The sequence below is a fragment of the Nesoenas mayeri genome (assembly GCF_963082525.1).
Source record: "Nesoenas mayeri genome assembly, chromosome: 15".
Taxonomy (NCBI): Eukaryota; Metazoa; Chordata; class Aves; order Columbiformes; family Columbidae; genus Nesoenas; species Nesoenas mayeri.
This window is the reverse complement of record NC_137559.1, coordinates 10740782-10767328: the sequence shown is the minus strand read 5'-3', so window position 1 is coordinate 10767328 and position 26547 is coordinate 10740782. Positions and strand designations below refer to the sequence as shown.

The 26547-nt window shown below is 39.7% G+C and overlaps 1 protein-coding gene across 1 annotated transcript in view; it reads right to left on the bottom strand.

Moving 5' to 3' along the window:
- Positions 1 to 26547, bottom strand: part of USP7 (ubiquitin specific peptidase 7) — a 70607-nt gene that overhangs the window by 35518 nt on the left and 8542 nt on the right. Inside the window, exon 2 of the mRNA XM_080353793.1 lies at positions 4029 to 4133. Within this exon, the coding sequence (XP_080209919.1) occupies positions 4029 to 4133 (105 nt within the window). The remainder of the gene's footprint in view (positions 1 to 4028; positions 4134 to 26547) is intronic.

Genomic DNA, 26547 nt, shown 5'->3' with positions numbered 1-26547 from the left:
ACACACACAAACACAATTATTTGAAAAACCTGTTGTTCTCCACTCCAACTTCTACAACCAAGAGCCAGACCCACTGCAGTCAAAGCAGCCGTACACTCTCAAATGTGATGCACAGGCAGAATAAAAAAAAAAAGAAGGAAAAAAATCGATAACACAGTTAGCAATTCAAAAACCAGTCTGCATCATGTGTGTCCCAAACCAGCTTGAGAACACCTCCTAATTCCCAATCAAGATCCATACTTCTGGGCTTAGTCTAAGCTTCTGAAAAATGAGCCAAGTTTGCTTGTGCCTCTTGCAATGCAGCCTTGGAAGCAGGTCGGTGCGGGGATGCAGCGGCACTGCTATGAACCCGTGCAGCATCTGCAGGTGCGTCAGAGAGACTTTGCCTGTGTTTCTTGATTTATTTTCTGGAAAGCCTGTGCAGGAGGGCTCACCAGGGAAGGGCTCTCTTCTCAGTCAACTATCTGAGCAATCACTAGTAACTACTGCATAAAAACACAGCCTCATAACAAAGGTCAACCCTAAAATAGAATTTCTTTAAAAATACAAACCACAACCCCCCGAAATAACAACATTCCTTCCAGAAAGCCCCTATTTTTAGCAAGTGCAATTAATTAAAACATGAGCTCATAAATAACACATTTTTTCACCATCACAAACACGTCCACCAGTCTGCAATAAGAGAATGCAACTGGCAGCAGGATCATCCAGTAGTGACTGGCAAGTAAGACTACAAATCCCTGAACTAAAATATGACACATGATCCTGAACACAAGGTAAAAAGAACAGACACAGCTGGCGATGCTCAGTGAAATTCCATGCAACAGATTACATTTACTACATGGAAAGGGTTTTCTTCACTGGTGAGATGAATGTCACATTTGATATGGCAAAGATCTTTCAAATCAGAGATCCAAATACAGAACATGATCCATTTCAAGACTGAAGTACATATTTAAGTGTTTATACCTTTGAGAAAAGCAGATTTCTTTATTCTCTTAGTAAATGTTGCTACCTTTAAAGTATATTGAGGTTATTAAAATATTCGGAAACTGAATTATTAATGGAGAAACTGGCTGAATATTCTATGAATATTTTAATAATGATCCGAATACAGCATGCAATACTAGCACTGGCTAAGACTGATGCTTCTGCGAGCCTCCTCGCTTCTGCAATTCTTCACAGAAATGAGACTTCAGTAGGTAATTGCAGAGCTGTGAGGTTATGTTTAGCTAGAGACCTTCTGTTTGAACTTTAGCTTCTAAGGGAATTTATTCTATGTGCTGCTTCAAATACTGATGCACTTGCAAACAAAATTTGATCGGAACCTTTGTTTTATTTTTTATTTTATTTGCAGAAGCTGCTATTCCAGCTCACCAAGCTTGCTTCATTGAGTCATTCTCTGTACACAGCATAGCACATTCCTTCAGCTGCTTCATTTTAATTGCTAAGACATGATCCATAGCAACAAGAGGTTCCAGCCAAACTACTTGGGAGAACTCAGCCTTGTCCCAAAGTCCTGTTAGTGGGGTCCCCTGCTCCTCATTGTGTGTTCCTCACAGGGCCTGGTGTTAACTGCCCGGCAAAGGGGACGAGAGCTGCACTTTTTTCCCACCTTATCAGTTATTTCCTTGTGTGCTAAGTAGGAAGAACAAAATCACAAGTCTCTTGAATTCAGAAATCCAACAGAAAGCTGGTTTCTGTGATCCAGCTGGAAGCATCAGCCTTTTCTCCTATTCTTCACCTCTTTTGCAGGAACCATTAAACTCATTAAGATTTTCATTGAACAGGTATTTAAATTCTCTTCATACATTCTTTATCAGCTCAGATTGATCCCATTTGCTATGAATAAAAGCAATGAGAAAACAGAGCACATTTATCAAAGAGGCCACTGTCTTCCTCCACTTTTTCCTATCTTGTGAATCTCCGAGGTGTCCATTATCCGTGTACACTGTGCTGTAAACCAGGATGGCAAGAGAACAAACAGCAGGAGAGCAACTGCCCTGATGTGTAAATAATGCAACAGCAAGCAACTGATCTGATTTACAGGACTTGGAAGAGGCATCATCCACTTACATGATGCAAGTCTTCAGGAATGTTTTTGCAATTATAACATTTTGCAATAACACTATTTTCTATCTGTGTCAATAAAGAGCTGTAACAGCACCAAGATATAGCCAGACACTCCTTATTCAAATACGATAACCAGGAGCTATTTGAATATTGCTTAATAATCACATTTTAACCCTGAAATATGTCCCACGGAGTGGAAGAAAGCTCCTCACCATACTGAAAGACTTACAGACATAAACACAGAAGCTTTTGCAAGCCTTTTGCTGAATACCTTCAGATACTACTTCTCCCTGCCACAATACCTTTATATCCAATTCTGAGACCAGTTGAATATTTGGTAAATGACAGAAACTGGTTTACAGCACTTTCAGATTAAAAAAGACAATGTTGTTCTGACTGAAGGGATGCATATCTGATTACCTGCCATCCTCAATACGACCCGGGTTTCATTAACGGCTTCTGCAGCTTAAGTGCCTTTTGCTTAATTTGTTCAAGTATATACAGACTAACTTCTGGACCAATTTTTGTATTAACTGACCAATGTGTTACCTACTGGCTGTATCGATAGCAAGCACTATCAGGCTTTCTACTTATAAATGTCATTACTGAGAAAAGAAGTTCAATAGAGCTGTCCTTGCCAGCTGGTGTCGACCCACGTGATCTCCTCTTGCCAGCCTCCAAACACCGTGGCCCAACAAAGACATTTAACATCTTTTCTAACAAGTAACTTCATTTTGATAAAAACAGAATTCCCTATTTCAGTCTCAGCTAGTTACTGTGAGCAAGAAATCAAAGCCCTCTGAATGAGATCAGGCAATCAAACAAAAAAAATTCATAGGCTAAGCAGACATCATTTTTACTTTATTGCAAGAATCTGATCACAGGAAACTTCACCTTTACCAATGATAAAGAGGCAATTCAACCATGAGATGCCTTTGTCCTGGATTTTAAACATGTTCTCCTCTGGGAACACTGCTATTTTCTACCAGTATTCTATTATATGTTCCTTGAATACATGAAAGTAAGCAAACTCTGACTACTCTCAAACAAAAAAATTACTGAAAATTTTGCACAAATCTAAATAATGTTTAAGCCTAGCCCTGAATGTTTTCTCACAAGACAGCATGAAATAAGGAATTAGAGGGGAACAAATCCCACTCATATTTTGTCTCCTGTCTTCCAACTATTTTATTTAGTTCTTCACAAAAAGGAGAGCCTATAGGAGGGACTGCTCTAAGAAAGATCTTCATACATTTTCCTCACTAAATGTAACAGGCTTAAGTGAATTACAAACTGTCTTTCTTTAAATATACCCGGACACATCTACATAAAAATCATTTGATCTTCTGTAACAGAAAAATCCATACACCCTTATTTTCATTTAATAGACCAATAAAAGATTTCAGAAACACATGTCCCCTTTTATTAACAGGACATCAGTACATGCTTCTTCCTTTGCATTTGCAAGTAAAAAGGCATCTGAGTTGGGGCAGGAATGTTCTTCAACAGAGTAGTTACCACTGACTTCCCACACAAAGACAAAAACTGATCACAGCTGCCACCTGACAACAGAGGAGGACAGATAAGGATTTTAACAATTCTAAAGGAATTATTTAACTGACAAAATTACTATTCAGCAAAGCACCAGCTGCAGTACGTTTAATGGGATGTACCACAAAATATAACAATGGACACTATCACTTTCAGCAATTTTTAAATGAGTACCTAGAAAGCGTGAGAGAAAAAATCCTGAGCCCCTCAGATGCCTCACGCTATTGTATAGCGAAGTTAAAAGGAGGCCTATACGGAAAACCAGCAGTCAGAACTACAGAGGGTTTCATTTTTTTTCTAATGAGCTACAGTTCAGCGGTGAGACATGGACCATTCTGTACTCAAAAAAACTATAAAAATAAAGAAGCCAACAAAACGCATGATTTTATCAAATATTTACTTACCATCTTCCATGTCTTCTTCAGTGTTGTTATGCCCGTCAGCCATTGCTACGTTTCCATTAATGACAGGATTTTGAGTAATTCTTGGAGGATCATCTGTATCTCCAGCTAACATAGAAAAGAAATGAAAATTAATTTGCTATATTAACTTTTCTGTCTCAGGTAGTGCTTTTGAGCGGCACAAATGGCACACCTGTGCACAACAGTATCTACTTAAATTACAGCATAACAATTGTACTGGTATGTCTCTAACTGTAAAATTCCCCAAATAGACAAATGCTTGTGGATGAAGAAAAAAGTTCACATTAATGCAGAATACAAATACGAAGAACATAAATTGATTCTTAAGTTTCCAAATGGCCTTGCAGTCAGCACCTGATAATCAAGTCTCATTGAATAAAGGAGAACTTTTTAATACTTTTCTGGTGTTCCATATTTTTATACAGATAAAAGTTTTTAATAGCAGACTTTTTAAATCAACAATTTACTTTAAGACCTCTTCAGTGTTACTGGTTTTGTGTGTGTGTTTTGGTTTGTTTTTTTTTTAACTAAACATTTAACCAAATGTAATGGTATGGTATAAATCTTACTTGGGAAAAATTTGAAAGGAAATCCCTTACCATGATAGGAACACTTTAGAGGTAACATTTTCCAGTTTCTAGCCACCACTGCTATTAAGTTTTCCTACAGTAACTGTTTAAAACATACGTAAACACAACTAAAAAGAGAGATATGAAACAACTCCACAAACTAACCCCCACTATTTTAAACATGCATTGAATCTTCCTGATTTATCCAACAACCAAATGACACCTCCTTGCATTGCCTGCTCACCAAAAGCCAATGGATGATTTCAGTGTGATTACAGAGAAGTGGATAGATTCTTGAATAAACTGGTTTTTTATCAAACTATAAAACCTATAACCCCACGCAGCCATCTCAAGGACAATCACTGCTTAAAATACACTCTTTAAAGTGTCTGATACTTTTCTCTTTGATACACTAGTCCTGCTATTACCTTGTATAATCAAGTACACCCCGAAGTATCAGAGTCACTGATTTCTGTGAATAAGAGCAGTTTTATAGCCGAAGCTGCACGCAGGCCGGTGTCTGCTGGGCGGGCCGGGAGCCGCTCCGGAGGAACCTGGCCCGTCAGCACCCTGGACAGCGCCGGCCGCGCCGCGTCCCCCGCGGCGCCCGGACCAAAGGGAGCGACCTCGGCAGTCGCACCGGCGACGCGGAGCGAACGTGCCATGGCAACGGCTGCGGGACCGCCGCGGCAGTCAGGGCACTGCGGCCACAGCGGCGGGAGACACCTAAAAGCTGAAGCAGCTGCTTCACAGTTCGGCCCCGCAGCCACGCTGAAGTGTGCACAACGTGCTTCTGCAGCCCAAACCCCAATTCACAGCACGCGAGATACTTCCACAATCAGCGTTTCTGTTCCGACTAATTACTCTCCTAGTAAATCCACACAAGTAGCAACCTCAGCCCTGAGCAAGAACAGATCAGGTTAGAGACTTAATTCTGATTAGAGATGAAAGATCACAAACTTCACGCTCCAACACGGCTTTTGGAAGCTTACTAGGACAAGCAGATCTCACCAAGGCCACATGTATGCTGAAACATCCAGTATGCAGCACCCACACCACAGTGTGCACCGTTCTCATAATTAATACAACAGCAAAAATCAATATGATTTGAAGTTTTGATTTTATTAGAAAAAGGTTTGCAGAAGCTTAGCTCCATGGGCAGCCACCAGCACTGGCAATGCTGCACAACAGCAAGTTAAAATAAACAGAACTTAATTACAATAAATTTAAGGGGAGGGGGGAACAGGTTTAAACTGCTGCAACACAAGAACAGGAAAAGTGACAAAGAATACGAAGGAAAGATCACTAAGCTTCTTTCCACAGCTTGCCTTAATTTTTTTTCCTTGTTTTTAATCTTTTAGCAGCATGGTGATAGTCTAACACAGAAGTCGTCCTCTGGGTCACTTTTATTTGCAAGCACACGGCATGCCTACAGCAATGCATCGATTGTTAACACTCAACTCGTACTAGGATTTTTTTCTTCTTTTTATTTTTAGTTATCATCAAGACAACTTGGTATCTAGAAACAAACTGAAGCAAACACACAAGGAATTGTCAGTTCTTCACTAAAAGCTCATCTAAAATATTTTAACATATGATTTAAATGTTGATAACATATTTTATAGGGAAAGACTTGCCCTTAATTAAGAAAACACAGCTTTCTATGAGATCCTGCTCCACATTCCTCATACGAATGGGTAGCAGAGAGGAGGGGGAAAATGCAGAAGAGATAATAGCAAAAGCAATCAACTTAAAAGATAAACAGGGGCAGCTTCTGAGAGATAATATTTAGTGATAAGATAAACTGAACCATGATGTATGCCACTGCCACTTTTTCTGACATATACTGACACACATTTTGTAACACAGCTTTCAGATGTGGAACCCAGATACCACCAGTTCATGTTTCTGGCTTCTGTGAATACAGGGAATTTTTAACTTCTAATAAAATCAAACTATTATAGTAAATACTTCGCACAAGCAAAACACGGTTCTTGTTCAACGGATTTACTAGCAAGAAGTATGGGCACATTTATTTTCAACCATAGCACTGAAAACCAGTAATCTCTGTTTTCCTCTGTTGTCTTTAAGAGCTCATAGGAAAAGAATTGTCAAATCATACCACGATTTAATTAAGAAATATGTTTTCCTTCACCTCAAGCAAAACAATGCCAAAGATTTATTCAAATTCTATAATACAGGATTAAGAAAAAAAAAAAAAAAATCTATCCACAGTGGCCAGGAAAACCTTCCTACCAAACATACTACTTAATACATTGTTGTCTTTATTGCAGCGTAAACCACAGTGTGTCAACAACACCACACTCATGTCATCTGTCAGTTCCTAGACCAGAATACCCAGTTTTAATCATATCCCTGGAATGGAATAAAGATGCAGTCTATTTATCAACCAAAAGTTAACATAAACCACATGAATGAAGAATTACAACAAAGCATGATGAATAAGGAATATTTTTAATTGTTGAAATACATCTGATGAATAAGGAATCTTTTTAATTCTTGAAATAAAGTACTGCAAAAATATTAAATAAATATAGCTTTCAATACCAGAATTGTAGACACTGCCAGACTGTTTGGTGAAGAGCATTTAAGTTGTTTTCTGCCTCTAAAAAAGGAAACACATACAACTTTGTAGCTATTCTTTAATTACAAAAAGGAATGCAAGGCAAGATGAAGAATAGTGATGACCATTTCTTCTGATATATTTAAGTTCACATACAGTTTTCTATCTACCCAAGCCCCTGCATTACGAACAAAACAGCCTGAAGTGTTTAAAGGGGTTCTCTGCAGTTTGGAGGTTAATACACCTCCAAAGAAGAGGCATTTCAGATATTGGTGAGTACTGAAATATCATGAATGCTGAAATGAAATCAAGTTTAGAAATTGATGTATGCAAACTGGAAAGAAACTGGAGCATGACAATACAGTTTGGAAAGTAAGAAGTGTGTCACCTCATACAGCAAACTACTGCAGCATATATTCTCATCACTCATTAACTAAGTCTGTCACCAAAGTGCTGAAACAAAAGCCTGAAAGCAAGATAGTTATTGCAATTGATGCTAAGGGGAAAAAAATAAAACCACACGCATACTAAATTCCCCCAAACTACAATCTTGCCAAGGGCTGCCAGACCTTACAGAAAGTATTAGAAAAATAAAATCCCCTTATTATGGACTATGACCTCAACATTATCATACTCAAATACTCGCACTGTTAAATAATCAGAACCAAAATAGCACCAATGATTAAAAAAGACTGTACTCAAAAAAAAGCTGTTCAGATGGATTCATCTGGTTTAATAAGATGAACCCAATGTCACTGAAAGATATTACTTTACTGTTCTACTGCTCATAATAATTCAAAATCTACAGGGAAGGAATCTCAAAGTTTGCTATAGTTTTTTTCTACTTAATGAGAAAGCAGAAAAAAATTTGGCTTTCGGCACAACGTTAAGTGCTGTTACAAGACAGGAGTGCTGCAGAATTTCATCTCTCCAAGGTGCAGGACACGTTGCTCAGCAGTGAACACGTGCTTGCAGTCACATGTAGACAAAGGCTACAGAATGACTCCACTATAACAGCAATTAAATTACAGCACAATTCTGCTACTAATTTAACAATGATGACAGCAAGCTACTAATTTCATAGGTTTCAGTCATGACTCATAACATACCAAATACTCAAATTTTGAAAGATTATTTATAGTGTTTGCCATCAGCTTTTGGATCTGGCAGCCACAGAGGAGAAACTGAAGCAGCCTCCCTAGCAGGTTATGAAACATTTCTGTTTCCTTTTGAGGTTACAGAGACCACAATGAAGGAGTAATAGCGATACTAAAAACTTGCTTACAACTTGTCACACACAACTGCCTCACAACAGAAATCACTAGTACCGAGTACTTTTAAATGTAATTACAGGCAGTTTGCACAGAGCGCCATGTAGAATGTCCATGGCTGTCCCAGACACGAGGGAGCTGCACCAGCAGCAGGGTGAGAGAATCGTAGAATCATTTCAGTTGGAAGAGACCCTTGGGATCACTGAGTCCAATTATAACCTAACCTAGCTCTAGCACTAAACCGTGTCCCTAAGAACCTTGTCTAAATGCTTTTTAAACTCCTCCAGGGATGGTGACTCCACCACTGCCCTGGGCAGCCTGTTCCAATGCCTGACAACCCCTTCCATGAAGAATTTTTTCCTAATACCCAATCTAAACCTCCCCTGCAGAGAGGCTGCAGAGAGGTCTCACCCACCCACTGCCAGCAGCAGATCAGCAGCTTTGACACTCAAAACTTCATAGCCAGGGCTCTGCTTTTAGCACTGAGGAAAGCTGAAAACACAAGGCTTTCTCCTCTGCTGCTGGACTAAATGGACAGTCCAGAATCAAAGCCCTCAAAGTTTTTAAAAGGTGTTTTAGTACTTTTTTTGTGTTTTTAAACTATAAATAGAACCATATATATAGATATGACAAACTGGTGTGGGGCATAAAGCTGCAGTAAACACTGACAAAGGGACTTACGCAAAAAAATGAAGTGATAGGAGATAAGAATGACGTCAGGCTATGTAGATCTCACCAAAAAATGAACAAAGTCAGTCTTGTTGCAGGTAAATTACATCAGCATCAAAGGACATGACCTGCATGACGTGCATCAGAAGTGATGGGATTGCCTGGGAGCAGGGGAACCCCCAGGCAGACCCGCTGCTCCTCCAACGCCCACTGCCCGGCTCCTCTTCACTGCACAACACGCTATAACGTCTTTAAAAGAGTTTTCCAAATAAATATTGTAAAATGTATCAGGCAGTATTTCAAATAAACTTCCGTAAACCCTTGCTTCTTCAGTGTATAATTCAGAATGCCTGAGTCACACGGATAGTACCACATAGGTTTAAATAAAAAATAATTAGCTAGAAATTAGTGAAGAAACTTTCTATGATTTCAAGTGCTATACTAAATATCACTTCTTTTACCACCAAATTGACCTTTACTATTGTAACTACTGGACAGCATATCAAAATACATAACTGAAAGTTTCCTAAAGCAAGCAGTTAATGCAGTGTCTTCTGAAGCAGTTACCAAGCAGTGGTGGTGCCAAGAGGACACTGATGAGACTCACAGAAAACCTTAAAGCAAGGATATTGCTTCTTCAAAGCAAACAGGAAACTTAGAACAATATGAAGAAGATGAAGAAGAAATAACCGCCTTTAACCAGAAAAAAAAATGTGAACATGCTACTTCAGAGCTCTCTGTAGCAGACTCGCCGATCCACACCTGTAAGCAGCCTGCAGCTAGCGTATCAACTGGTGAAACTCTTTTTTATGGGGCTACACTAACAGTTCACAAGAAATTCTGTGGGATCCAGCAACTTGCTTCTCCAAAAGCCTGGGAACCACTGCTATGAAAACCAGATAAAGAGGCGTTATTCCCAGGGGGCAAGGTTTTAAGAGGAGAACAAAAAATTAAAATTTCACCAATGAAAAGAATGCACCCACACACCAAAATCAGCCGAACAAGTTTCCAACTCTATGATCTGAATGAAATTCACTTATAATAATCAATCTTCAAACAACTAGAACTGTTCAAAGCAAAAACTTCCCCTTACTTGCTCTGGAAGAACTCAGCCCTTCAAAGTAAGAGAAACTATTTGGCCCCTAATCCCTACTTGCGGTTAGAATACAAACACCACTTACTGCACAAAGGGAGAAAAGGAATTAAGTGCAAAGTGTTCTACACAGTTTCACTTTTCAAGACGGTCCTAGGCTACTGTAACAAAAATCTGAAGAGATATCAACTAATTTCTGTAGTGTGCCTATCTTTCAAAAGGCATCAAAAAATGAAGCAATCCACCTGAACCATTTTCAAAAGATGAAATAGAGACAGAGATTAATTTGGCCAGTAGAATGGGAAGGGGGGAAGTACATAAATCCCTAAGATCCCACAGACTAATGTCAAGGTGCAGGTAACTGCCGCCACACATTTCCATGACTTGTAAAAATCACTTCATTTGCATTTGCAGTTAAAAGTTAATTCTCACATTAGCAAAATGGTGGGTAATTTGCCTTTGTTTCATTTGTTACTTTTCTTCCTTTGATTCATTACTTCTTTGTTACTTGGTTCAGTGTCAAAAGATACATCTAGCGATGTAAACCTCTGAAAAGGAAAGCTAGGAAGGCCAATGACTAAGTCTGACAGGGAAAAGGCTTCTAGAGACTATCAGGAGGCAAGTTTACAGGCTAAGGGAGAAAGGTGTTATGAGCAGAGGAAGCGAGAGAGACAAGGTTTAAAGGTCTTCAATTTGCCATAGCAAATTTAGAAATTCAGTCATGAATTTTTACTTCCCTAGTTTATTAAAGAGCAAGTAGCCAAGGTTAGAACTTAAAAGAAATAGAAATAGTATGATACAGAAGTCTCTTGCCCTCTAATTGTCATCAGAAACAAATAATTATTACATTATTGACTGTGAATTGCAAATCCCCTGCAGAAGGAGATGATGCTATGCAAGTCAGTAAATGAAGAAGAAAACATTACTGGGCTGGGATGACTTCCTGGACGCAGCTCTGCCATGCCTACAAAATATTTAGCAATGAGTAGACAGACAGTAACGCTGCAGCCACCACTTATTATACTTATCAATCTGTTGCCTTTTATTGCCATCATTATGTCTGCCTGCCCAAAGAAAACGTTTTGACAAAACATAGGATGGCAAGACTGGTTTTAAATTGCGCCAATGTACCTAATGAATCAAACCCCCCACATATTAATAGGTTACATGGCTATTCCATTCTTAGATAAAACCAGTAAGTTATTACTCTAAGAAGCTCCTGAACACTGAACAATATGCACAAAAGATACCAGTCTAAGGTAAATAGTATCTGAAATTTCATCTACTGAGAAAGTTATCTTTATTTGAAAACAGAAGGGAGATACACTGTAACTCAGTGGATAGAAAGAGGTGTGAACAAACAGCCTCCACAGAACCTGCTGTATAAAGTAGGCAATTTGCTGCAGCAACTCACTTATCTCCTTGTCTTTGAAAAGAAAAACACTCTGATGGTACTTTACAACAAAAAAATTTAAGTCTTAAAAATACGATCAACTTCTTAGAGACATGTAGAAAGCATTTAAGGTATTATCAATGCAATTACTCAGTGGACCAAAAGCTGCCATTTAAGAAGTCATCCCCAAAAATCTACTAAAACAAACTGACCAAATTACTGCCTACTTTCAGCAGTTTAACTCATGGCTTCATGAATAATTCAGTGTTAAATGAAAGACTACATGAAGCAGAGTTCAGTTTGGACACTAACAACACACCTATAATTATCCAACATACTTACAACTTTATACTCTTGAAGGAATTTGCATAGACAGCCTTCTCATTTTAAGCATTTTTTTCATACACTTGGTGAGCTCCAGATGTTTAACAACTTGGGGTAGGCAACAGCACCAGTGTGGCTTTTTTCTTCAGTATAGTGATATTATTTATCAGAAAGCCACCGACCTGCCTGTCTCACTGACCTGGCTTTACCCAACCTACAGTGCCGTGTCAGAGCAAGACATGGTCTGCTGAAAAAAAATCTTTCCTACTTTCTTTTCTTAGTCTGATGGGCTTTGCTAAGCTTAGGTTACACTTCCAGAAAACCATCAGGAAGAAGGGAAGGAAGCCTGCTTCTGGCCCCCAGGTAATACTCCAAAACCAGTAACTAGAACAGTTGACAAGACAAATTATTTTCTTCCATGATAAGGAAAGGCTGAAACATCAGAAGTGTCGTGACCTATTATGGTAAGAGCTACCAGACTCGCAGTACCTTCTCCTCATGTATCTAGAGCAGCAAGGCTACAGAAGCAACTACCCCGACCCGTCACGTCTTGTCTCTGCACATTCCAGGGATGGTAGCGTGATTACATCTCTGCTGAAGACAGGGCACTCGGTCCCAGCCTACTGAACACACCCTAAACAATGTGTTTTTCCAGGATCACACCCCTCTTTAAGTTTTACTGCTTTACTGAGTAATGGACTTATCTCTTGCAACAACAACCGCTAAGCTCTTCGGCAATCATCACTAGAAAGGCTGAAAAACTACTCAAAAATGAACTTCTGGCACAGGGAAGAAAAGGACAAGTGGATCCAGGGCAGCACAAGCATCACAGAGCATTTCTGTTTATACATCACACTACAGTGCCGCAATCACTGTCTCAGTGTTTTAAAAAAGACAACTAAATAGCAATTAAAATTAGTTTATTTGGATAACAGTAGGAGCACATTATGGGATTGGTGATTATGGTCCCAACAGCATCTCCCTCCTCTCTTGCAAAATTATAGAAAAGCATATACCCTCACCACTGGGATCAGCATGATTTTTGGTAGTCAGTCAGCTACGCACTTCTGTATCATTCTGGATGAGTACAGTCCACAGTTTCAGAAAGTTTTGGAGTACATTTATTAAAGTAAATACTATGACTGAATGCTTGCTATATACTTAAGCAGGAAAAAGTTTTTGCAGGTTTAACAGTAATATGAAATGCAGCCTTACTCTTTCTGAAAAATAGGTTAGTATAATAACATACACCACTTCTGCAAACTAGCTCTGAAGGTAGATTGATTCTGTGTAGTTACTTTGTTACAGAGTAAAAATACTACTCAGCATTATAGCAGATTCTGAAATTCTGTTGGAGAATGGATTCATACTTACAGTCAATGCTAACTGCACTGCTCACTCCTGAGCTCAGTCTTCAAGTATGCTGAGCTTTGCTCTCTCTAGCAGTAGAATGGAAATGTATCATGAATATCCTAAATCTTTTTTTTTCCTGATACTGACATGATTATTTTAACTGTTGAAACACTGTTGATCTGTCCATGTTAGAATTTAAAAGCAAAAATAGTTTCCTAGATAAGAACAATGGATAATAATATGGATTTTGCACTGCAATTCATTTTACAGACACTAGGATGAAAAAAAAAAAATCACTTCTAGCCTCATACCTTAATTTACCTGTAAACAGGGAAGATTACTCCAAGCTAGAGAAACTGCAATGTGCACATCAGAGACCTCATCCCTAGAATCTAACACCTTCAGCATTTCTTCCTGTTATTTTCAGCAATGCTTTTAGAAGTCTTCCTTTATCATTAGAGATTTGCTAATGCTGGTCTTACCTCCTCTTTTTTACGCTTTCTGCTGTGCAGAAAAACGAATAGACACAAAGCGGGTTCACATGAATCTGACAGCGGTTACAGGCAGCCAGCAGTTCTGAGACTGGGCTTTTGTGAGAAGAGGGAAAGACGACCAAATCGGATTCAGGAGAATAACTTTAAAAACTGTTATACAATTGTAAAAAAGGAAACCAAGCAGAGTTAATGGTATTTCCTTCTCATTTGACAACACAGCTTAAATCCAGGCTTCTTTGCTGAAGAGTAGACTAAATTAAATATGCTCACAAGAAATTACTCCTTTTAGGCTACCTATGCAAATGCTGAACGTGTTTTAAAGGTGGCTATTACAGCAGAGCAGCACAAAATCACAAGCGAAATCATCTAAAAACTTGATCTCGAAGTCTTACAGTGAATCTAGAAAAATGCAAAAATGTCCTTGTGTATGCAGGCAGTGGTCATCTTTGCCGTGCCACATCAGGTACATACATACACCTGCACATCTCAGGACTTCGCAACCACAGTATCTGATTATATTGTCCTTGAAGTGGTGCTTCTATAAAGAAGAACTACTATGGGTTCTAAATGGCACAGTGCACTGAATACTACAACAATCTAAATTATGATACAGAAACTTAAAGATACCGGTTATAAGGGAGAACTGTAAACAAAGCCTGCCACATGTGCTGGTTTGACTTCTTCATACAATACACTGATAGGTTAAGAATGAGGACAGAGAACAGACAGTAGATATATTCACTTCAGAGGAAAGGCAACTAAAGCGGGGTACAGGATATACCAGACAAATATCCTGAATAGCACAGAGGAAGGGGGGAAAACAAACAAAATGACCCACCAGAGAACAATTGTTTTCTACTACTTACAATACTAAAGGGCTTTACATGACACTACCAGAATACGAGTTTAAATGAAACAAATAAAATCTCTTTTCATGCTGCACATGAAACTTCTGAAAGCAATGTAACATTTTGTGAGAAGATGCTGTGGAGGCCACGACACGTTCCCAGGCCCCAGGGCTCAAAGGCTGTGGCACCAGCACAGAACAAGAGTCCCACAGGCACAGCACACAGGTTCCCCACGGCCAGAGGAAGCCGTGGTGGGCTGAAGGGAACAAGAACAGGGGGACACTGCTGTTCTGTTCCTGCCAGGCCCCCACCTCACCACCACCTGTGGATGGTGCCTCTGCATCTCAAAATGCCCTGTGAGCATTGCCCCCGCTTTGCAAACAAATAGACATCATTATAACAGTATCTACAACATCCTCGCAAAGATCACCACTGTTCAACAATGTTATACAAAATCACTCATTTTGTTTTCAACCTGCGTCCGATGTTCTGTTACATTACATTCCACCTTCTCCAGGTCTTACCCCACTCCTCTTTCACCTCCTCCTGCCGCTTGCTCTTTCCAGACTTTCAGCACCTCTTTCCTCAGTTAACCCACCACACTAGGGCCAGGCGGACACTTTCCAGTCTAAGTCATTACTGCCATTTGATACCTTTTATGATCTTCATTTTCCTCGTTGCAACTTCTTTACTTCTCCTATACCTTTTTAAGGTGGAGAAGGAAAGCAAGGCTGATAATCAAGCTGCGCTCTGTTCAAGATGCAGAAGCAGAGTTAACTCCTACAAAGCATCATTTCCCATTGAGTTCTGAAGGCAAAGTGATGACTGGAAGAAGGTTCCAATAAGAGTCAGCCTGGCCAGCCTGCGACACCCTCCGGCTGAGCACAGGGGGGAAGAGAATTCCCCAAACCTCCCCTGCTCTAACACTGAACATCAGCATCTGCTGCTTACAGCCCTCAGACACCAGACACCAAGTTAAACACAATTTGTGTTCAATCCAGGGTGGCTTTCTACCCATCTAGATTAACCCTGGGGAAAATGACAACAACAAAGAAACCATCCAAGGTTTGTGTTGGTTTGGTTTTGGTTTGTTTTCCTAAGTCCTTTTTGTGAATTGATACAATGCATAGTCCTGGTAAGAGTGGAACATCTATTGTTTCCTCCCAGCGATGTACAGAGCACTGTGGCCAAAATCATTTTCTTCTACTAAAATTCAGTTTTCTCTATGTTTATTAACACATACTTCTTAAGCATAATGGTGAACTATGATTTTAAGAGATTCCTGCTACCACAGGGAAGAAAAAGAAATCTATACTTTGGCTTAATTTTACCATTTGTTTTCACTGTAATTAGCAAGATGTAATTATGCTCTCATCTAAAATTAACAATCGCAAAATGAGCAAAACAAAAAACAGGCCTTTTTCAAATGGGATGCTTTGCAATGAGCTGGACAAGAAACTTCTTTCTTGTTCTCTAAGACACAGATTTCAGAGTTTTCTATTCTCCACTAGTTTCCCAAAATCCTGAAAGACACAGCTCCCAAGAGTTCCTGAGCTTCTTACTGAATAAGCTCAATTTTCCAGCCTCATCTGTTCACATTGTTTCATGTGCTGCAAAAACTTCATGGAGCCAGAGGACAAGCAGAGAACGGCTGCGGTGGGGGGAGAGCAGAGCTGGGATGGGGACGTGGGGATGTCCTGAGGAGCGGTGGCCATGGGGTGGTTTACGCCATCCCGCTCCCATTGGGCACAAAAATCCCCTTTCCTTCAGCAAAAGCATCCAGATTTTTACTGGAGACTCCACAAAGATTTGGGGGTGTGGACACTCTCAAGAAGCCACTGCCATCAAGTTTCTGGCCAGCTTTAATTTACTGAATCATCTGCCCGGTAGTTATCCTGTATTCTACTTTGTAGCACAAACACAAGCAATCACTAAAATAATATTAAAGCCTTAATAGAGAACTGAAACAAGGGTCCTCCTCCGTCTTGACAACAGAACGATTAGGTCCTAATGTTTAGGCTTTCCTCAGCATTCATTTTTAAAGATTTAACCTTTATTTTCCCTTTCCATTGTGACAGCAACCTTTCCACCCCCAAGTGTTAAGGCATGGAAATAATTATTCAGGCTCCGAGAAAGAGCTGATTATTGTGGTAAAATGTTCTGAAAATCAGCTTTATAGCTTTGAAGATGTAAGTTACTGTACTGAAAACATCCAAGTGTTAGTAGACACCAAAATTAGCACTAAACTGTGTTAATTATTTAATACTGTCTACATGAAGAACAACTTTCTTCAAACAAATAACACAGCTGGGAAACGGTTTTATATAGAAAACATATGGAAATTGCGGGTGCTAGCTTCCATTATTTACCAAGGAATTCTTCAAAGAATGCAGGACAGGAATTTTATAATCCTCAATTAAGCACTCCACTGACAATTTTATCAGTCTACGGTCAGCAATTTTAAGTCACCTTTTTTTTGTAATTAAAAGAAAACTTTTAAGAAGTGACAAAAAAACTTCCTTCTGTTTAACTATTCAAGTGTTAAATAGCCAAGCAGTTGTTCTGGTGCCAAAAAAAGCTGCCATGGGACCACACAGCCAAATCCACTTATTAGTTAAGCAAACATAATCAGAAAAGATGTTATACTTCATATTCTAGAGAGACAATATACATATTTTTATAAAGGCCCAACTGTACACCCCTTTTGAGGTTAACTTGCTCTTTCAAAACCCGACACAAATGCATGGGAGCCAATGAGGCAAAGAAACCACAGTACCTGTCCATACCTGCATTAGCTTAGAACAGCTGAATTCAGGTCTCCAAAATTAAGCTACTTGGAATACAAACAAGAATGGAAAAAAAACCAAAACAAAACAAAAATTCTATTGATAAGCACTGCAACACCTGTAAAACAGCAACCATTTTTAAAATAATTCTTTATCACAGACAGAGCTCCTTGAGCCATGTGCATCATACTGTAACATGTGCATGTGCAAACTTCAAAACTACGCAGTTTATGCAAATCACACATGAACTCTTTTAGAAACATAAATTTGAGACACATTCAGGAAATGAGACTGTGCACCCATGTAATTCAGATTTCATCTTGCAGTGTGACCAAGTGGATGAAGGGTGGAGGGATGGAGCTCAGTTGATCCACTGTGGCTCTTGCATATTGTAACACTCTCATTAATGCCCTGGTGTGTCACCACCCCAAATAACCACCCACATTACTTTTTCCCTGAAAAGAGGTGAAACAAGTTGGTAAAAATTCTTGTTCTCTTTCTTTGGAAAGTCAGTCACCTCACATGTGGCAGCAGTTAAAATTCACATATTTTTGAGCAAAAGTACATCCTGAAGAAGTTGTATTTCACTGCTCAGATGTTTGTTTGTGCATTTACTTTCTTATTTATTACATATTACATTTTTTGTTTCATGAGCCAAATCCTCAGACAGTATTTCAATAGCTTTCTGGTCAGCTATTTTTAGAGCATAAAGGCAACAAAACAGACTTGAAAATGTGTTTTAGAACAGCTGACTTCTGCACATCACCCAGTGAATCACATCTTTCTTATGCTCTGCAAAACACCCTAATTCCACAAATACACTCCCAATCTCAATACTCTATTATTTCTGGCAAATCTTCCCAACTACTTCTATTTTTGCTCCATTGCTAGCACCAGTCATCTGAAGCAAATTTTGAGGACTTCCAAAAATTAATTACTGCCTTCCTGCTTTGCCTCTGGCTACAAGCTGGTATAAACATCACCACCGAAGCTGTATTTCAAATTCCTTATTCTATTGCCGATGAATGATTCTTCCTTTTTCTCAGGAAAACTTAAGTCCCTTTTCTCCCCACCCTTTGTTTTTCTCTCTAATAATGTAGCCTTTGTGGCCTCTGTCATCGTCAGCCACTCCAGACTGGGGCAGCTGGGCCAGAAACCCTCACCGCTCACACGTCTTTTTCTCTGGCTGCTCCATTTACATTTCCTGCTATAACTGCTCTCCCACAAATGCTCTCACTGCTTTTGCATACTCCAAGGGCTACACTCAAAACACGTTTTTTGTCAGTCCTCCCCACTACTGGAACCTCATCTCATTTCCTCTCTTCTTCCTGGACTGCTTTGCCATGACTTTAAAACTGCCAACAGCTTTCGTTGGAGGGGGGTGAGCATGGGACCGTGCACGGCAGCAGTCACGGGGAGGAGAGCAAAATAAATCCAAACATAGATGTACAGCACAAACTGTCTAGTGTGTAATTCCTGGCACTTCCTCAGCTCCAGACCTTTTCACACACAAACACACAAAAAAACCAATTATGAGTCCAGAAGAACATTTCGCCTTTAAGAAGCAGAGAGGACAAAATTTCAGAGAACTTGCTTCAAAAATAAAAGTACATTAAAAAAAAAAAAAAGCATCTGCAACCAGTTTGCATTATTTGAAGGTTTCTCATCTAAAAGTCATTATTTTTTTAATACCTTGAACTGACAGAATTGCAGTAGAGAGCTCTAATTTAAATGTCATTAGAGTCAGGTCTGACCCAAACTTGAAACGAGCTCCAGATGTTCCTGGTCAAAATCAGAATAAGACCAGGATTCAAGAATTATTAGAGACAGTAATAACTTAACTGCAGCTGTTATCCATACAGGAATACCTTTCCCTTTCCAAAAGGAGAAATTTTCCAATAGCTTGCCCTTTCTGAAAGGAGAAATTTTCTCTTGGAAAAAAAGAAAGAGACATGCCATGTCATGCCTTTGCAATAAAGAATAAGAAGAGATGTAAAAGACAACAAAACCAAAGACAAAATAGACTGGAACTGAAAAGAGAATGGTTATTTTGCTGGAGGAGAAGCTGCACTCTGGGACACAGCACTCGGACCAGTAAAAGAACCAAACCAACTCTTTGATACAATATTCAGTAATTTCACCTACAAAAAACAGGTGCCTACAAGTAAGCGGCAATGTTTGGTGTTTATCAGGGCGATAACACAACACTGGCATACTTTTAACAGCTAAGCATCACAAAAGAAATTTATCTGTGCACATGTAACAGGAGAGTCTTTACCTGTTTAAGCTTGTTCACAAACTCCATCAGACACACTACCTTTTCTAGATTTTCACATAGCAGATATACATTTTTCCCTCAGTTACATCCTTTGACCATAAAAATGTTGAAATAAAAGAAATAAACATACTTGTTTTGATTTGCTTTAATTCATATAGTCAAATTCAGGTATTTTAATGTCCCAGCGGATGTTTTACTACTGATGCACTTTCAGCACACTTCTTAAGATCAAAGAAACCCAACAAGACCAAAAAGAGAGAGCCAGACAGGGCCAGGGTGAGTACATGTCTGTCTCACTTTGGCTTGGACAGTCTGGGTAAACAAGAGACCACTAAACATCCAGATGATGATCTGTGGGATGCTGGAGATCTCTGGAATTTCATTAGAGAACTTGTATCAAGCTGTAGGATCTCCCCATAGTCCCCTTCTCAAGGCAAGGCCCTGGGACTTCAACCAGGAGCAGCTGTAGGGAGGGAGAGAGAAAGTCCACTCCCAAGATCAGGCCGCACAGACTGGGGAACATCGCACCCACTGCTGCTGGGTTGCACAATCCCAGACAAAAAATGTTCCTTCATTGTGCAAACCACTGCAGATGCCGCCCTCTTTTTTGAAAATTAGAAGTTTTGCTTCCAAGTGTTGAAGCAAATGACTCCAGACCAAAGAGAAACACCTTTCAATGTATCTTACAGGCAGCTGGTTTTACCTTTTACTACTGCTACTGCCATTATACCTGCCTAACAGATGCAGTGTTCACAGCAACATTTGCTCATAAAGCTTCTGGGGAGTGGGGAAGTATTTTCATTATTTTCTGTAAATGATATTAGCAACCAACTCCATTAATTTCACAAGCAAACAGAATGGCTATAAATGTAAGAATTTCAATGCCAACAGTGCTTATTCCCTACCACTTGACACAATCCAGCACTCAGGAAGTTCGAGCACACTTCAACCTTCCTTCTCGGGCACAGTAATTCTGAACTCGCCCTGCTGGGCTGCACAGGGAACATCCACTTGAATGCTGAGCTCCAGCAACTGGGGATAAGGCAAAGTCATTCCAGATCCACCATGAAATGCAACCCACATCCATTTGCACATGTGCAAACTAAAACTCAAGACACTGGTGTCCAAAGCACTCTTACAGAATGCTGGCATCCCACCACAGCTGAAGTCAAGAACCTGCTTTAAGTGACAAACTCCTGTTACATGACAGCACTGCCTGTGCTGCGTTCATTGCATGTTACTGCTCTAGAGACAGCTTTATTCCTTATTTTCCTTCCCATTTTTTAAACGTATATAAATATAAATTTAGAGGAATGGCATTGAGCATAAAGAAAGCCTGCTGGACATGCCGTTTCCATGTGATTTCTGTTATCAATTTTAACAAATATGCAAGTAGGCAAAACATTGGATCAAACAAGATAGAGCTTTCTTGCTTTCTCTTCTACAAGTGAGGAATAAAATGAGAAACAGTAGTATTGGTATTATTTACAGCATTTAGTATTATTTTACTATTAGTGATACTATTACTGTATTAGTTGATGTACATAAATACTTTATCTGGCATCAAATAAATTTTCGCTACACTTTAATTCATCTACTAGTGTACTTGGTTTGGCCAGATCTCTGACCAAGATCCACCTACCAGCAATCTCAGTGCCAGCAACACAGTTGCTCAACACTCCACAATCAGAATTTCTGCTTATGCACATTCATACTCCTCAACACGCTTTATCTCATGGTGGAAATAGAAAAAAAAAACACTAGACAAAAAGCATGAGTTCTAGGTTATGAAAGAATTTCAAGACTAGATTGCATTTTTGAGTTTTGTTTAGAAATACTGAGTGGATCAGTGGAAATCATGGCATGCACACAATGTACACTGAAAAGCTGTTATTGCCAGCGGTGTGTACTGTGATCTGCACCGGTGCCTTTTAAACTTTATAAAATGGTAACATGTATTTCAATACAGCTCCGACAACTTTAATCCTTATATTTTATTATTGTTGCTTGAAAAACACATCTGAAAGAACTGGTAGAGCTCTGCAGAAAGAAAAAGGTGTTTCTCTCCACTACAAGTGGCATAGCAACAGCTATTTGTACTTTCTCCTAAAACTGACAACACAGCAAGTGGTTAAGCAAGCTGGGTAGTCCATAAACCAAAGTATTCAGGTATGTCCAGGTACTAAACTACCATTAAAATACCATCTTAACATAGTTCTTGCTGCTGCTGAACATCACAGGGACAATCCAGATTTCTCCGCACATCCAGGAGGCAGCTGCACACATTCAACTAGACACATGACTTCCAGTTGCAGATCGCAGTGAGTGAACTTACACGGGACAGAAACATGGCAGGTTGAGGAAAGCATTCCAGCTTCCAGAAAATTCATGCCTACCTCAATGTAACCAAGTATATAGCTATCTTTTTAATATAAGCTGAACTTCGGAAGTTAACATATACCACTAGAAATTCTGTGTCACTCCGTGCCTGGCAGGCAGTTAACATACCATCTTCTCAGTGGCAGCACGAGAAAAGGAGCATCTGCATGAGGCTGCAACCAAGAGCAAGGCGCTCTCCTCAGCTGCCCTTCTGAAATGGACCAGCAGGTGATGCAAAATTATTCTTTTGGAAGTAGTGACCTATTTTCAAAGGTTGTTCTCCTGAGACACCCTCTGCCTTCGATGTACCCTCACCCAGGGAACACGGGGACACCAAGCAGGCTTCTGTCACCCCACAACACACGGGGACACCAAGCAGGCTTCTGCCACCTCAAGTCACCCAGCTGGGAGCTTGCTCCCCAGGAAAGAGAGCTGTGGTATGTAACTTTCCATATGCAGGGTAGAAATGACCCATAAATTACTCAACAATTCCACTTTAAAAAAAAAACGTACTTTAGAAAACACAAATATCTCTCTATTTACAAAGTCGTATCCTGCCAAAAATTTCAAATACTTTTACTGTACACCTATTCTTTGATGTAATAAAGCATGCATCTGAGGTGGTTAAAATGCATTTCAAGGTATATTAAAGATGAGAGATCAAAAATTAGCATTAGCCCAGTTAATCTCTGCCAATATTTTGCTCCAGCTACACTAACTAGACCCTGTCCGGCATTAAGCCAGTCGGTACTAAGCCTGTTTTAATATTCTTAAATCTAACCTGTGAACACAACACTAATAGCAATAGGTAGTGTTTAAGTTGTGTGAAAATTCGGTCATTTTAAATTCATGTTCTCCTGTAAAACTTCCAGATTAGGAAGCAGGTTAATTCTGAAATTTCTTTTAACAGACCTGCTGAAAACTTGTATGATCCAGTGCGTAGAAATCATTGGCTCCAGAAACCAGTGACTCCTGTTTAATTTAGGACCATTACACTGGCCATAGAGCTCAGCTGACAGAACAGCTGCAATAACAACTAACTCCAGGTCTGAATGCAACCTGGAAATTTCTATCACTGTGCTGAAAATATCAGAAGAAAAGCAAGTTGGGACAGGAAGTTAAAACCCCCACAAATAAATTTAGGCTATGATTTGAGGTAACTGAGATTTTCATAGGTGCTTAAATCAGAAAATAGTAACCCACTTAGTATAGGTGAGAAAGCTGAAGATCCTTCAGATATATCTTCAAGTTGGAAAATGCAAGAGACTATTTTTAGCTACAAGGAATACCCTTGTGAAAGAAAAAAAAAAGTAAGAGAAGTGAAGACATTCAGGAGCAGATCTGCAATGGGAATAATTTCATCCCCAGAAGTGGTTTGCATCTGAACAACATTCAATTTTTATAATGGTAAAACCATGTGTCTGCACTAAGAGCTCTGTAGGCTTGAATTTGATACTCACCCTTGGAACCTTGCTACAGCCCTGTCCCCTAATGCATTTCTTGGAGGAGACTGGCCCAGGTGTCAGATCAGGGGTCTTGGGAAAGTTGTTGGTTTGTTGTTTTTTTTTAAGTTACGGGAGTTATCAATGGTTTAAGCAATGGTTTAAGACTTTTCTCTCCCTCCCGGCTCCTCAGTCAAGCTGACCCACTTGTTTGCGGGGCCAAACAACAAGGCAGACCAGTGAACTTAGCTAGGTTAAAAATAGACCAAAAATAAGGACGTTATTTTTAAAGTCAGACCTCTTCATTCATCTCATTTACCATGTGCTCCCAGGCAGTAACGGCAGTGCAAGTGAGGAAGCAACAGCGGTCAAAAAATCCTGCCCTAGAAGATACCTCTCTTCTCTGTAGCAGTGCTGTTCAAGTGAACTAGACACAAACTCCTCCTGGCTCCCAAATTCATATAAAAGGCACCTGATACAATGAAGTCTGGTGCCCAGACGAAAACCCAGGAACTTTCCTGCAGCCTGAGCTCAATTTTGAGTTACACTTCCTCTTTCTTGCAGGCACCACTCTCAGGTGGATTGCACAGTCACCAAGAACACATCAGTTCAGAGACTCTCCCTGGATGTGGGAGATGTTTGATGCCTCTGACTCCAAGAGGTTTGGCATGCACACCTGCTAACGGCCAGCAGGCTTCTACTATACACTTCTTAGCAAAAGCTGGGTAAAAATAATAATATTCTTGAATAAAACAGGCCTTGGAGATGTGCTGTGTTGAATTCAGTGCTCCTAGTACAACTTTACTAGCAAATGCATGTGTTTACACATTTGAACACATAAGGCATTAGGAATGCTCCCACGGCTCACGCTCAGCTGTACTTCAAGCAACCAAGTACTTGTCTTGAATTTGACTTCAGTTTTATTCTTCAAAGATGCCACAAAGTATCTACATTTTGATTCATCTTCATTATTAGTTTGCAATAGGGATTTATACAAATGCTTCCAGGGCATGCACAGCTTGTAAAACGACCAACAGATAAACATACTGAAGAGAACCACTTGAGGCACAATCTCTCACTGCTTTAATGTTAACACCTCTCAGTTCATTATATTGAAGGTTGCTGAAAGGTCTTAAAGAATTAGTAAGAATGTTTTCTTAAGCCACTGACCAATAAAGCTGAAGTGTTTTTAGCCCAAGTTTAAAAGTCTGAGGACAGATGCTTCTGTTCCACAGGCATTTTTCCAGCAGCGATGCCAATCCAGGCTGGCTCCTCACTCTGCCCTTCACCAGAACCAGCCCAGCTCTTGGAGAACCCATCGGTTTCACTACGGATCTCCAGGAAAGCAGAGGGGACACAACAAAGTCACAGCTGAACGGGGCTGCTTATGAGCGGGCAACTGCCAGAGGTGAAACGAGATCCATTTTTGTGCAACTTTCTCATTATTTTCCCCTTAATCTGTGCTGTTATCAAAATCAAGAGAGGTTTCCCCAGCAGGGCTTCACCGGTAAGCAAAAGCGCTGCACAGCTTTCCATCCTTCAGAGGAAAAACCCACGAATCCTCTCCAGTAAAGACCCAATTCCCTCACACTCAAACCTCCCCTACTTTGGACGACACACTTCGTGGCACAGGCTGTCAGCCAAAGCATGAGCCCAATGAACAAAACAGGTTAAAAAACAAGACAAATCTGCCAAGAACTCAAAAATATATTGAAATCGATATAGAACTGAGGCAATACACTTGAAGAAACAAACAATATCAAATCCTGTGGTTAAACTTTTAGAATAAACCACTTAAAATATTAGGAAGTTTCCATTTCTGGTAGATTTTGGTTTGATTTTACTGTTGTTTATTTTTAATCCCTCAAGAGTAAGGACACGGGGATTGGACTAAATGATCTTTCGAGGTCCCTTCCAATCCCTAACATTCTGTGATTCTGTGACACTGTAAGAAGGAAAACAAACAAACCAACCAACAAAAATAACAACAAACCTCAACACTTACACTTATTGTTACTACCTTTGCAGCATAATGGAAATATTACAAAGCATTATACTAGCTTTTAAGGAGATTCTCTTCTAGTGCAGGGTTGAAGTCCAAGAAGTATCCAAAACAGACTGAAACAGAGGACACAAAAACCACACAGGAGGAATGAGAAGAGAGAAAGGAAAGCAGAAGAAAATTGTGAAACACCACTACTGTAATCGCTACTAGCAAGCAGGGTTTGCATGTGGCTTGTGATCCACTGCTTAATCCATAATTTACAGGAACATCTGCGTTATCTTTGTGTTGAAACTTCTAATAGTACGTTGTATTATCCAGAAATCAGGTTCAGCCCTTGATATTATTAAGCAACTAACAACCAAGTGAAAAGTTTTTCAGAAGAGGGCAGTTACTTGCAACTCCTAATGAAGAAGGAAATCTAACTAACCTTAGCTTGATTTAACAAACACTAAAAAGCGGGTTCATGCAGCATCTCCTTAAGTAGATTTCCTTTTTTTAAAAGAAGTACATCTTACATTGTCTTAGAACTGTAAACACATGCAACAGCATCTGAGTGTCTAGTCAGCTCTAACATCTGTAACACAAGCAAACCAACCATTTATCTAAATCCATAGTTAAGACATGCTGTGAAGGCAAACTTGTGTCTAAAAATTGTTTTCTGATTATGGTTACCAGAAATATTCTGGTTGTACATAACTGAGACATATTTCATGACTACTGAATCTCTTCATTCTTATCCAGTAATCAGAGACTATCAAGACAAGAAAATGCAACAGGTTACTGTCCAAAAACTATATAGTCCTGGGGCAGCCTAGTAGGATCGGATCAGTAATGGTCCCTATCCCAGCTGATGGATAAAATAGCGATGCATTAAAATACAGATCCCAGGCACAGGGTGACCAACTTCTCTGATCTTAAGACGTCCGTGTCACTACATGCCACAACCCCCCGGCTGCTGCCCCCACCACATCCAGCATGACGGGAGAACTGCAGAACATGTGCAAGTTTAAAAC